The 13,310-nt window shown below is 40.6% G+C and overlaps 1 protein-coding gene and 1 long non-coding RNA gene across 8 annotated transcripts in view; one reads left to right on the top strand and one right to left on the bottom strand.

Moving 5' to 3' along the window:
* Window positions 1-2,438: 2,438 nt before the first annotated feature.
* LOC106571398 (uncharacterized) lies at window positions 2,439-7,636 on the bottom strand. 2 transcript variants are annotated; one of them, XR_014380620.1, is made up of 5 exons: window positions 7,357-7,636; window positions 6,811-6,894; window positions 6,538-6,656; window positions 4,923-6,382; window positions 2,439-4,634 (listed from the first exon to the last, which is right to left on the bottom strand). It is a non-coding gene; the product is annotated as an uncharacterized LOC106571398 (long non-coding RNA). The 2 variants fall into 2 exon arrangements; XR_001320925.3 differs by lacking the exon at window positions 6,811-6,894.
* Window positions 7,628-13,310, top strand: part of ttc13 (tetratricopeptide repeat domain 13) — a 29,391-nt gene continuing 23,708 nt past the window's right edge. For all 6 annotated transcript variants that reach the window (XR_006759175.2, XR_001320922.3, XM_014144444.3 and 3 more), the window contains exons 1-10: window positions 7,628-7,815; window positions 8,503-8,597; window positions 8,743-8,818; window positions 8,918-8,988; window positions 9,240-9,305; window positions 9,576-9,668; window positions 10,013-10,129; window positions 10,224-10,334; window positions 10,447-10,529; window positions 10,676-10,817. Coding sequence is in view for 4 of the 6 variants with exons in the window: in XM_014144444.3 (XP_013999919.2) it covers window positions 7,635-7,815; window positions 8,503-8,597; window positions 8,743-8,818; window positions 8,918-8,988; window positions 9,240-9,305; window positions 9,576-9,668; window positions 10,013-10,129; window positions 10,224-10,334; window positions 10,447-10,529; window positions 10,676-10,817 (1,035 nt within the window). In the remaining 2 variants the exon portion in view is untranslated. The remainder of the gene's footprint in view (window positions 7,816-8,502; window positions 8,598-8,742; window positions 8,819-8,917; window positions 8,989-9,239; window positions 9,306-9,575; window positions 9,669-10,012; window positions 10,130-10,223; window positions 10,335-10,446; window positions 10,530-10,675; window positions 10,818-13,310) is intronic.

Below are 13,310 nucleotides of genomic sequence, written 5' to 3'. Positions count from 1 at the left end.
TCAGATAGTTACCCTGTTACTGTATCTTCTCACAGACAGACAGCAACGGTCAACCATCGTTATATAGCAACCAACCCAGCTGGGCAGGTAAAATTAAGGCAGATCTGAATGAATCCCCTCTTCACACACTCAAACTTCATACACCAGCGTGTCCCTTAGAGTACAATATGAGCTACTTGTATTCAAAGGAGAAGTGGGGGTAAATATTGACTAGCGTCAAGTGCCCTTTTGGCAGTGGTGGAAAAAGTACCCAATTTTCCTACTTGAGTAAAAGTAAAGATACCCTAATTGAAAATGGCTCAAGTAAAATTGAAAGTCACCCAGTAAAATCCTACTTGAGTAAAAGTTTTAAAGTATTTGGTTTTAAATATACTTAAGTATCAAAAGTAAATGTAATTGCTCAAATATACTTAAGTATCAAAAGTAAAAGTATAAATCATTTCAAATTCCTTATATTAAGCAAACCAGAAGGCACCATTTCTTATTTTTTTAAGTTACGGATAGCCAGGGGCACGCTCCAACACTCAGACATAATTTACAAACTAAGCATTTTTGTTTAGTGAGTCCGCCAGATCAGAGGCAGTAGGGATGACCAGGAATGTTCTCTTGATAAGTGTGTGAATTAAACAATTTTCCTGTCCTGCTAAGCATTCAAAATGTATCAAGTATTTTGGGTTTCAGGGAAAATGTATGGGGTAGAAAGTACATAATTTTCTTTAGGAATGTAGTGAAGTGAAAGTAAAAGTTGTCAAAAATATAAATAGTAAAGTACAGACACCCAAAAAAACTACTTAAGTAGTACTTTCAAGTATTTTTACTTAAGTACTTTACACCACTGCCTTTTGGAATGCAGCCTGTAGTGAACATGCCTCTGTGCTGGGCTGAGCACCTGTTTAAGAGATTGTGGTAGATTAACATAATCTTGATTGAAAGCAAATCCAAGGTATGTGTCATTCTGCCGCTGGGATGGGACAGTTTACAACACAAGCAATGGGCTATGTTCAACTGGGCTGTGCCAACATTCACAGACCACAAACACACTGCTCACCACAAAGCTTTAGCAATTAATGGGAAAGAACACCAATAAATTCCCTTGGTTCTACTAACACCAGAAAACTAATACAGCTCAGGAGTTTTCAGATGTATCCTTGAAGTTTGGTTTTATTCAGAAATATGATGAACACAAAACTAAAAACATCCAAAAATTGTTGATGAACACTTGCATTACTGGCAATCAAATATGGTGTGATTAGAAGCACATATGACCTTTATTGTGACAACAGATGTGCTGTCTGAAACCTTGGTTAACTTGTCCAGAGGGTTTCGAAAAGCTGATTGAGAGCTTACAGCCCAGCTTTGGCACAGAACAGTCAGCTCTCCTTCAGTGATCCTGTCTGACTTTTACTCTCTGCGGACCTGGCTGGCACTATCCTCATGAGCTTACACTGAGCTCTTCTTCATCTCCTTCACTGAGAGAGAATTACAACCACAAATTCTCTATTCTTCATGACATCTTTTGTCCCAATGACTCAAATGTTGTTTCCCTTGAACAGTACATTCATGCACTGGCCTCAACATTCTAATGCCTCTGATGTGATTCTTGTTATACTAAACTGATTATCCAGACTCATGATCTACCACTACACCAGGTTGAATAATGCTGCACTCACTACACGCTTGCTGGAACACTTTCAGCCTTTCTCCATTACCAACGCTGAGCTGGGGACGTTTAGCATGTGTGCTTCAAGGCTTACAACAGGGGTTGAAACCAGTTTGATTTCACAAGCAGTGGAATGTCTTTCAAAACATGGATCTACAATTACCCGCGACCACCTGAGGCCTTTCATAACACGTTCCCCCTGTTTGAAGGCACCGGGCTGGGTCAGCACGTCAGGCATTAGAGATTATTTATTTGAGATTACACATTTGCCGTAAGTGACCGCCACTGCTCTTTAGAATACACATCGCCAATTTACTTGATACATTAGCGTACAGTATGTGTCTGAGGAACATGTGGTGTTTAATCTCTGTTCTAGCATTGTTGTTTACATTTCCATCCACTTGACATGCCTTGTTGTTTGGATAAGGTACCGATACTCACTATTCATTCAAGATACTCCTCTTACTATTTTCTCCCCTTATTCCACGTGCTTGCAAGGCAAGCAGTCTAAAAACAATGACTATTTGTCATCCTGGACCATTCACGGACAGATGCTCAGATCCACTTGAGGTATCCGTGTAAGGATACCAAACAAAACATTTCAAAGCATAGTTCACTCAACGATGTAAAGGCTTGTTACAACTTGTGAGCACAACGTGAATCCTGAACCGAGTTATGGCAGGAATGACAAAAATTAAACATAAAACATTTTATCACTGTACAAAAAGGAGAAACAAAAAATAAGACCAGTTCGAAAAAATCTCTAAGGACAAAACAGTGAGTAATCAAAAATATGATTTTATTCACACTGACTTCAGGCTCTGTCTGCATACAATAATAGCATTTTCAGAGGACATTAGTGTGCTTCATACAGTTAAGAAATACCAACAAAGCAACTGGCTTTGGTCAGAAAAAAATATAAAGGCTTATACAGTATGTCTGTGTATGCACTACTTAACCATAAGGTCTCAAGGGGCCTTAGCACATACATTGCCTTCGGAAAGTATACCCCTTGACTTCTTCCATATTTTGTTGTGTTACAGCCGGTATTTTGTTTTTCAGCCATTTACACAGAATACCCCATAATGACAAACTGAAAACAAGTTTTTAGAAATGTTTGCTAATTTATTGAAAATGAAATACAGAAATATGTAATTTACATAAGTATTCAAACCCCTGAATCAATACTCTGCAGAAGCACAACCATTCTCAGGTCGTCATAGATTTTCAAGCAGATTTAAGTCAAAACTGTAACTCGGCCACTCAGGAACATTCACTGTCTTCTTGGTAAGCTATTCCAGTATAGTTTTGGCCATTTGTTTCAGGTTATTGTCCTGCTGAAAGGTACATTTATCTCCCAGTGTCTGGTGGAACAAAGACTGAACCAGGTTTTCCTCTAGGATTTGCCTGTGCTTAGCTCCATTCCATTTCTTTTTATACTGAAAAACTCCCCAATCCTTAACAATTACAAGCATACCCATAACCTGATGCAGCCACCACTATGCTTGAAAATACGGAGAGTCGTACTCTGTATTGGATTTGTCCCAAACATAACACGTTGTATTCTGGACAAAAAGTTAATTGCTTTGCCACATTTTTTGCAGTATTACTTTAATGCCTTGTTGCAAACAGGATGCATGTCTTGGAATATTTGTATTCTGTACAGGCTTCCTTTTTTTCACTCTGTCAATTAAGTTAGTATTGTGGAGTAACTACGATTTTGTTGATCCATCCTCAGTTTCCTCCTATCACAGCCATTAAACTCTGTAACAGTTTTAAAGTCACCATTGGCATCATGGTGAAATCCCTGAGCGGTTTTCTTTCTCTCCGGCAACTGAGTTAGGAAGGACGCCTGTATCTTTGTAGTGACTGGGTGCATTGATACACTATCAAAAGTGTAATTAATAACTTCACCATGCTCAAAGAGATATTCAATGTGTGCTTTTTAAAAATTGTACCCATCTACCAATAGGTGCCCTTCTTTTGGAAAACCTCCCTGGTCTTTGTTGTTGAATCTGTGCTTGAAATTCTCTGCTCGACTGAGGGACCTTATAGATAATTGTATGTGTGGGGTACAGAGATGAGGTAGTCATTCAAAAATCATGTTTAACACTATTATTGAACACAGAGTCCTGAACTTATCTTGGCTTGCTATAACAAAGTGGTTAAATACTTACTAACTCTAGATATTCAGATTTTCATTTTTTACGAATTCCACTTTGACATTATGAGGTATTATGTGTAGGTCAGTGACAAAAACATCTTAATTTAATCTATTTTAAATTCAGGCTGTAACACAAGAAAATGTGGAAAAAGTCAAGGGGTGTGAATACTTTCTGAAGACACTGTAAAGCCACCCTCTGTGAACATGTGTGTCAAATGCTTATTATTCCACAGCTCCTATACTCATATAGGCTGCATCACCAAGAGAGTATTGCTCTCTTTTACTGTACAGCTTCAATAAAATAAAGCATTCAAGGCAATACGTATAATTACTCACTGCAAGTTCTCTCTCTCGCTCTCTCTCTGACACACACACCAATCTTACATCTGTTCCATATCAAAATATTTGTTGCTTATACACAGCCTGTGGTTTTTGGCATTGCACAGAATAAAGAATATGTTCAATATGTCCTTTCTAAGGTGGTAGGTATTTCACAAATAGCCTCAGGAATGCCCAGTATCCTTATTAACTCCAATACCAACAGAGAGGTTTTTGTCAGGGTTTGACTATATGACTAGGCACACTCCACACAGCACTGATAGTTTCCCCTCACCGCTCTCTGGTCCCGGGTATAATAGGCGCCATTGTAACAGTGTGTTCTTTAGGACCGGCCTGAAACAGGTCACTGGAACGGCAGGATGTCCTGTATGCTCCATGGAAGTGTCTGAAATGCCTGGGCTATGCACGTCTCCAATAGCAGACCCACACACACAGCCAGCAGGGAGAGCCTTCTGCTGCAGTATAGAATGACTGGAGAAGAGAGGAAATGATCAGAACACAAACATGACAATATGCAGGAAAAGTACTTGTTTTTAACAACTTTACATCATATTAATCTCCTACTTGCTGTAGAATTGAGAAATACTGCCATCAGTACAATAAACTATGAATTCTACAGAAATCCAATATCAATCACATGTATTCATAAAGCCCTATTTATATCAGCAGTTGTCGCAACGTGCTTAAACAGAAACCCAGCCTAAAACCCAAAGAGCAAACAATGCAGATGTAGAAGCACAGCGGCTAGGAAAAACTCACTAGAAAGGCAGGAACCTAGGAAAAAACCTTGAGAGGAACCAGGCTCTGAGGGGTGGCAAGTCCTCTTCTGGCTGTGCCGGGTGGAGAATATAGTACACGGCCATTAAAGCCAGATCGTTCTTCAAGATGTTCAAACATTCATAGATGACCAACAGGGTCAAATAATAATCATGTCGGTTATAGAGGATGCAACAGATCAGCACCTCATGAGTAAATGTCAGTTGGCTTTCCATAGCCGAGCATTTAGAGGTTGAGACAGTATGTGCAGTAGAGGGGGGTGGAAACCGCAGTTCTGGGACAAGGTAGCACAACTGTTGAAGAGGTCAGGGTTCCATAGCCGCAGGCAGAAATGCAAAAACTGGACCAGCAGCACAACAAGGGCCATTACCCTGTGTATTGTGAAAAAACACAGGGCCACAAAGAGACTAGTGCTTGCTTTGTGGGCCTGATTGTTGGGTGAAAAAAAACATAAAGCATAATGGTAATGCAGTTTTAGTGAATGAATGGATTCGTTTTGGACAATTTTGGGACTATTTATAACTATTTAGTAACTCTAGGGAATAACAGAATTCATGTTCGAACATGGATTTTCAAGCTAGGAGTAAGAGCTGCCATCTGCTGGTGCACATCAATGCTCCTGCTACCAATCATTACCCTGTGAGCTGATGGTTTCTAATTGAATAAAACATGACTGATGTGAAAAGTAGATAGATATGGGGCTCGATGTGTGAAGTAGATTATTTACTAGTATCAATAATGAGTTATGAGAACTTTTCAATCCATTTTCACTCCAATTCATTCGCTGAATTGACAGGAACAGAGATGGCGCTAAATGCGAGTGACTAATGGGAGCATTTGTACACTGAGGGAGGAGTTGGCTAATGTCTAACTCTCAGGGCATCAGAGGTACGTGAGCACAAACAGCTTGATGAAGCTGAAACAGAGCGGGGAATAGTCATGCTCCCATATGAGTATCGGGATGAGCAGAATGTTGCCATAGCTGGACAGCAGGATGGCTTTCAGCATTAAGCTCAGTTCAAAGTCATAGCCAAGCAGCATCTAAACCAGCTAAAGGAAGGACAGCACTCCGACAGAGAACGCACCCAATTCTGTGGACAAATAAACATGAAATCAGTACCAACCAGCAGAAGACTGTCATTTGTATGGAATCATTGTGAAAAGAAAGCAGAATTTGTCACTTCAACAACACTTGGAAACATTGTTATAACATTGATATTAACATTGTCATATGCATGTTTGTTGATGAGTGCATGAGTTGTTATAGTAATAATGTGCTTTTTCCATGAGCAATACACCAAGAGCTGCCATTCCAAACATTCCCATTCGTTGGTGTATCTAATGATGTCTGCAGGGTCATTGTTCTGTTCAGATCCCTGAATTTGTGACCACCTCAGGTAGGACTCACACAGCAGGCAAACCACACACAGCTTCTAGTGAATCTGTAGAGGAAACCATAAATAAGACATGCCATCATGTCTTGTGTCTCTCTGCAGAGAAAATGAAAATGCAACGCACATCAAGTCTCATCAATTTTCAGAAGCATGCACTGTAATCTGACTCTGGTGAATTGTTATGAGTGTCTTACTGTACTTACGTTCAATGTAATGTTGAACAGAATGTGTGTGAAGGCTTGAGTTTAGCATAAAATGGCACCAATCAGAATAATGACTGATCATATTCAATGTACTTGTCCACAGGCCTTTGGAAGGATTCCTGAAAGAAGTAGAGACATTTACCCATTTCAGACAGAAGATGTGGTATGTTATCTGTAAAAAAATATAAGGCAATGTTTATATGACCCCTGTTCAAACTGTCCCTTATTTATCACTGAATTGCAGGTATAATCCTTTTACATATCAGTGGGTACCTGGCAAATTGGGAGGGGTGTTGTTAATCCATTTGCAGTTCAAATTTGGGAGGTGTTAAACAATGGAAGTGTTAATGAATTTACCTGCAAAAAAGCAGAGAACCATTCACACAGACCCGACACCTGTATTTTGGTTACATGGTCTATCCAGGAATCATGTCGAGGTCTTTTGGTGGCTTTTATTTTTCCACGTTTTTTACCCCCTACCCCTTTCAGATATACGAAATGGCTGTTATAAAAATGCAGGTATGGTAAATTAGTGGGATTTTGGTCTGTGTATGAAAGGGATAAAACAGGTACTCCACACCACAAGCATTTCTCTAGCTTCTATGGCTAAACTAGATAGACAGCTTACTGTTTTATCTGTTAAGGTTAGAGACCCAACCTCTAACCAGAAATGTCACCTAATAACTTGAATAGAAACACAAAACCCCAGCTAACTACACCACTGGCAGTGACAGCTCCCTTCATTTCTAGCTAGCCTAGCATCATCAGTTAGGTAATATCTAAACCAGGAAATGAATATGGGACAGCTAGTTAACTCACACATATTGTTATCTTCAAGATTCCATTACTGTAATCTTTGCGAAGCTCGTGAGCGTCCTTATTGCATTCAAAACATCTAAAGAACCCATTTGCCATTCTGTTTTATGTTGGCAACTTGGCAACGACGAAGCAACCAGCTTGCGGGATCTGACTTCCTGGATATATGCATGATTGGTCGGGAAATGTAGTCGTTTGCAGTTTGGCTAGCGGTTTGGGTCAAAAGGGGGCGTAGGTACCTGGGAACTACATTACCAATGCTCCCGCGCTCCTTATCTCACATGAAACACAACATGGCACCTGCTGGCCGGGGTGTTGTTGTGGTAGTCCTCTCATTTCTGTATTTATTCCGTGTTATATTTTCCACTGAATACTTCTCTACACTTACTTTCTTTAATAGCGAACTGCATAAACATGGTTGCAGCTCCCCGTCAGAGTGGGAGGAATACGCAAGTGATTGCGGTAAGTTTTGCCACGTCCTCGTAACTCGCTGGGTAAATGTAGCTAGCTAGCAAAAGCTCTCTTTTTCAGCACCCGTTGACAGGAGGTTGGCTACTGTACTAGCTAGCAAGCGAGAGATATTACCCGCTCTCTCGTAGAGGTTAGGGTTTGATGGTAAAGGTCAGGGTAGAATCAGAGGCTCCTCAACTGATATTTCAAGATTAATAGTACTAATTCTTCGACAAGGTCCTCAGTTCCCCTAATAATACAGTGTTAAGATGTCCTCACCTAAATACATTTTTATACACAATGTCAGCTAGTACATGCTGCGCGTCTTTCCTGCGCGTGAACGTAACCCAGAGCGCAACTCAAAGCTCGCGCTTGTCTTACTTGCACAGGTTCTGTATTGGAATGTGCAATCAATGTATTCAAATAAAATCTAATTACATTGCAAACTGTGACTGAATCAAAAGATCTAGGATAATGAATGAAATATGAATGACTTTCCCACTGAACAGTCACAAAGATTGTAGTTAAGGCTTTTATGAATCAATCAACAATAAAATATTAGTATTTGATGTGACCAGTCCCTTCATTGCAGATCAAGTAAGAAGCCTGCAAATGTTTGATCTTATCTATCCCCATAATGACCAAGTTGGCAGCAGTCGGGTTGCTGTGTTGTGTCTGATGCTGTATATTTCCCCACAGAGTCCTCCATTCTACAGTTGGACAGCCCAGACTGTGAGGAAGGAAGTAACCCGCCATGCGAGTCTGTCTTCTCTCTCAACACAGAGAAAATCCTGGTGAAATGCACAGAATTCACTAAGATCTCAATGCTTTTGCCTTGGCATTTTTGTTTGACTGACTCATTGTAGTGGAATATGACCCTTTTGTTTTCACAGTGGAGACTGAATGTGTAGCTAACTACAATGATCTTCTTTCAATCAGAGCCAAGCCAAGTTGTTCATAGAGCAGAAAAGATTCCCATTTGCAGTGGACAACCACAACACAAATCAGGAGCTTGGTAAGTTAATCTTGTAAGAGTTTGGTATGTGGAGTGTATGCTATACATTTCTGCTATCAATGCCGTTTTGCTTGACTCTCATTTTTCTTTTCATTGCAGCTATAGGATATGTTCTTATTGGCAATGGACTCTACGATGAAGCCATCAAACACTTCTCCTTGTTACTACAGGTTGGTTAACATTCATAGATGCATGAGTTACAACACACATCTGTATATATGTCTTGGTCTGGCTTACTTGACAGTTTGAATAATGCATTTTCTTTTGTTTAGTGAAATGTATGAACAGTAGAGAGACAGACACAGACTTCATTTACATTACATTACCTTTTTCTCTTTCTCCTTGCTTGGAATATGTTGTGTGGTTTGCATTTGCAATAAAGGACACATTTCTTATCAGTGTTTGTTGTGCTCTGGTGTAGGGGGATCCAGAGGTGGTCAGCGCCATCTACGGGAGAGGGATAGCATATGGTAAAAAGAGTCTGCAGGTAAGTGATCACATTAGCATGATACTGGAGTTCACAGAATATTGATACCAGAAGTTCTATTCAGTTAGCCAATGTTTGCACTGTGACACATCATAAATAAAAATGGAATCTGCGCAGCCTTTTGATTATGAGAGTGCCCCCACTGGGGACCCTACTCAGCAATTAGTATGTGTGCGTGTCAGTGGATGTGATTGATAAAGTCTGAGAGTGGTGCTTTTTTGTCCTAGTGTGTCCAATGGAGGTGACACTGTCTCTTTTCTTCTATGGAAGGACATCAAGAATGCAGACTTGGCGCTGTACGAGTTAAGCCGAGTCATCACTCTGGAGCCCAACCGTCCGGAGGTGTACGAACAGCGGGCAGAGGTGAGGATAATGCTAAGCCTGTTATGGGTTAACCCTCTGTTTGTGTTAGAGCTTGTGTTAGGGTATTGGCTTTCATTTGGGTTCACTGTCATGCTTGAATTGTATGTGTCTTTGAATGGAGCAGGTTTCTATGTCACCGCATGCAAAATGGTTACAAATGAGTGAGGGCAGTGGTATTCGCTCAAGCAGGTGTTCAAAAAAATATTGCACAGGATGCAACCTCTGTTGTATTAACAGTATGCCTTGACGTGGCCTAGTTACTAGATCATTGGACTCCCCCACACAAGTAAAAAAAAAAAAAAAGCCTCTGACTTTCAAGTTTTACTTGTATAATGTGCTTGCAGATTCTTTCTCCTCTTGGAAGGATCAGTGAGGCTCTGAGTGATCTCTCCAAAGCCATCCAGCTCCAGCCCTCCGCCCGCCTCTACAGACACAGAGGAACTCTGCTCTTCATTTCCGAGGTCAGACTGGCAATGTATTGAAGTTTCTGATGAGTGTTGATATAGAGTTCAATTCACACAGTGGGTTTTATAGGCTTTTGTTTTCTCTAAATAGGATTATGTGGCAGCTATGGAGGATTTTCAACAGTCTTTGGATCTGAAGAAAAACCAGCCCATTGCCATGCTATACAGAGGTCTAACCTTCTTCCACAGAGGAATGCTCAAGGTATAGACATTTTTGTAGAAAACCATAGTTGCTCAACTTTGAGTACTGCCAGTATAACCAGTTTTTGGTTATATCCCTGCACGTTTATGAAACAATTTTGTCTCCGACCCAGGAAGCCATTGAAACATTCAAGGAGGCCCTGAAATTAAAATCTGACTTCATAGATGCGTACAAAAGTCTCGGACAGGCCTACAGGTACAGTGGGGATGCTCTATGACCTGCTTTGGTTTCAACCAGTGTGCCTCAAAGTTAAGGCCCTGAGTTCTTCCTAGTCAGGAAAAACTCAGGGCCTTAGTACTCATGGGCCAGTGCAGTAAATGATCCCTTTTGTGTGTGTGTAGGGAGCTGGGGGACTTTGAGGCAGCCATGGAGAGCTTCCAGAAAGCCCTGATGCTCAACCAGAACCACATCCAGTCTCTACAGCTGAGAGGCATGATGCTATACCACCACGGCAGCCTCCAGGAGGCCATCGGCAACTTCAAGGTAATGGCCGTGTAACACACAGCTTCATCTCTTGACAGGGCTCCAGATTAGCATTTTCCTCTGGTGGCGCTGGTGCCCCTAACTCTTTCAGTTGACTTGGTCGCACCAATTTTTTCCTTTGGCATCACACAATGGAACAAATTATGAATCACCTTATAAAGTCATTCACAGTGCTTTAGACGGTGTAATAGACTACTGAGATGGTAGGCTATTCAATAACTAAGTTGTTTCATCTAACATGTCCAAGCAGGAATGCATGATTCAAGATATTTTGATGTGCAACCGAATCCAGTAATTGTGGGTTGACAATTAGACATTGTTATATTTTACTGTTAAAATAGGGCTCCACAATATTCTGAATTGTGTGGTTCAATAGAGATGAATTTGCCTACATCTTTATGTGTACTAATATCATAGGCTAATTTATTTTGGAGCTAATTCACCATACGAGGAAGTGAAATCTCAAAACACACTACTAGTTGTCATGTACAGTGGTGTAAAGCACTTACGTAAAAATACTTGAAAGTACTACTTAAGTAGTTTTTTGGCGTATCTGTACTTTACTATTTATATTTTTCTCAACTTTTACTCTTACTCCACTACATTCCTAAAGAAAATAATGTACTTTTTACTCCTTACATTTTCTTGACACCAAAAAGTACTCGTTACATTTTGAATGCTTAGCAGGACAGGATAATTGTCTAACTCACGCACTTATCAAGAGAACATCCCTGGTCATCCCCTACTGCCTCTGATCTGGCAGACTCACTAAACACAAATGCTTCGTTTGTAAATTATCTCTGAGGGGCTATCCGTAAATTAAAAAAAAAAACAGAAAATCGTGTTGTTTTCTTAATATAAAGATTTTTTAATGATTTATACTTAAGTACATTTAAAACCAAATACTTTTAAACTTTTACTGAAGTAGTATTTTACTGGGTGACTTTCACTTTTACGTAATTTTCTTTTTAAAATTGGGTACTTTTTCCACCACTGGTGATGTATTAATCTAACAGCAATTTTTATGTCCTAAAAAAACTTTGCAGTTGTAGCTTGCTACCCTACTGTAGCTATAGTAATCAAAGTTCTGTCATAAGTAGTGGTCTAAATAGCTAGCATCATCAATCTGTTATTACCTGAGCGTATATATTGAGATGATGCTCTTTCAGATGTCTCTTGAGGTTGGTAGTGTTTTTCCCCTTTGACTTGCGGGTGCAAACGCTTTCTTCTCCCGTGGAAACGTTGCATTCGGTCTTGTTTGAATCGACACGATAAGTAAAGTGGTTCCAAACGTCGGCCCTTTTTTTTACCGGGAGCTGGTGCCATACACCGGGAGAGTCTCCATGGCGTGTGCCTTATATGCATCAATGATGTGTTGCTGCCAGATTGGAGAATGGTTCAATCTCTCCAAAAACTCTTGTCCAGTCCACTTACGAGTAAGGTTTTAGTCACAGAGAGTGTTCGTCAACTGAAACAAAAAATCATTTTCATTTAGTTATAGTTTTCTGGGTCTATTCTAGTCTGTTATCATCTCGTCAATTGCTACTGAAAGATAGGTGTTTGCCGAATATCTTTGTTGACGAAATTAACACTGCAAGTGATTCTCCTGATGGTTTGTTTTCACTGTGGCTTCAGGCGGTTGATGGCAATGCAGGCTAACGAGCAGCAGTGCCGTGCCCCTGAGCACAGACGTGTGTTATGTAGGCCACACTCTGACTGTCATCACCTTCCATATCCCCTATCTGTCTCCATGATTCCCTATTTGCCTACTGTCCCATCGGCAGCCCCTCTGTGGTGACTCCGTAGGCCTCATGCATTGATGTGGCATTACTTTGACGGCTACTACCAGGATGGCAGGTAGCCTAGCGGATAGGAGTGTTGGGCCAGTTACCGAAAGGTCGCTGGTTTGAATCCCGAGCCGACTAGGAGAAAAATCTGCCGATATGCCCTTGAGCAAGATACTTAACCTGTTATGGCTAGGGGGCAGTATTTTCACGGCTGGATAAAAAACATACCCGATTTAATCTGGTTACCACTCCTACCCAGTAACTAGAATATGCATATACTTATTACATATGGATAGAAAACACTCCAAAGTTTCTAAAACTGTTTGAATGGTGTCTGTGAGTATAACAGAACTCATTTGGCAGGCAAAAACCTGACAAGGTTTCAGGCAGGAAGTGGCCTGTCTGACAAGGTGTCGTTCTTCTTGTCTCTGTTTATTGAAGAGTGAGGATCTTAGCTGTCCCGTGACACTTCCTACGGCTGCCATAGGGTCTCAGAAGGCGGTAAAAAGCTGAATCGTGGCTTTGCAGGCTCTGGCTGAAACAAAGTAGCGCGTTTGGGTAGTGGCTGGTTACAGTACTGTGAGACTCAGGCTCGTGCCCGCATCGACCGAAAGCTTTGTTTAATTTCCTCAGTTTAGCTAAAAGGAGATTCCTGGTCGGAATATTATCGCTTTTTTTACGAGAAAAATGGCATAAAAATGGATTT

The sequence above is a fragment of the Salmo salar genome, chromosome 15, assembly GCF_965601325.2.
Source record: "Salmo salar chromosome 15, fSalSal1, whole genome shotgun sequence".
Lineage (NCBI taxonomy): Eukaryota > Metazoa > Chordata > Actinopteri > Salmoniformes > Salmonidae > Salmo > Salmo salar.
Note: the sequence above shows the minus strand (reverse complement) of the source record. Positions and strands in the feature narration are given on the sequence as shown.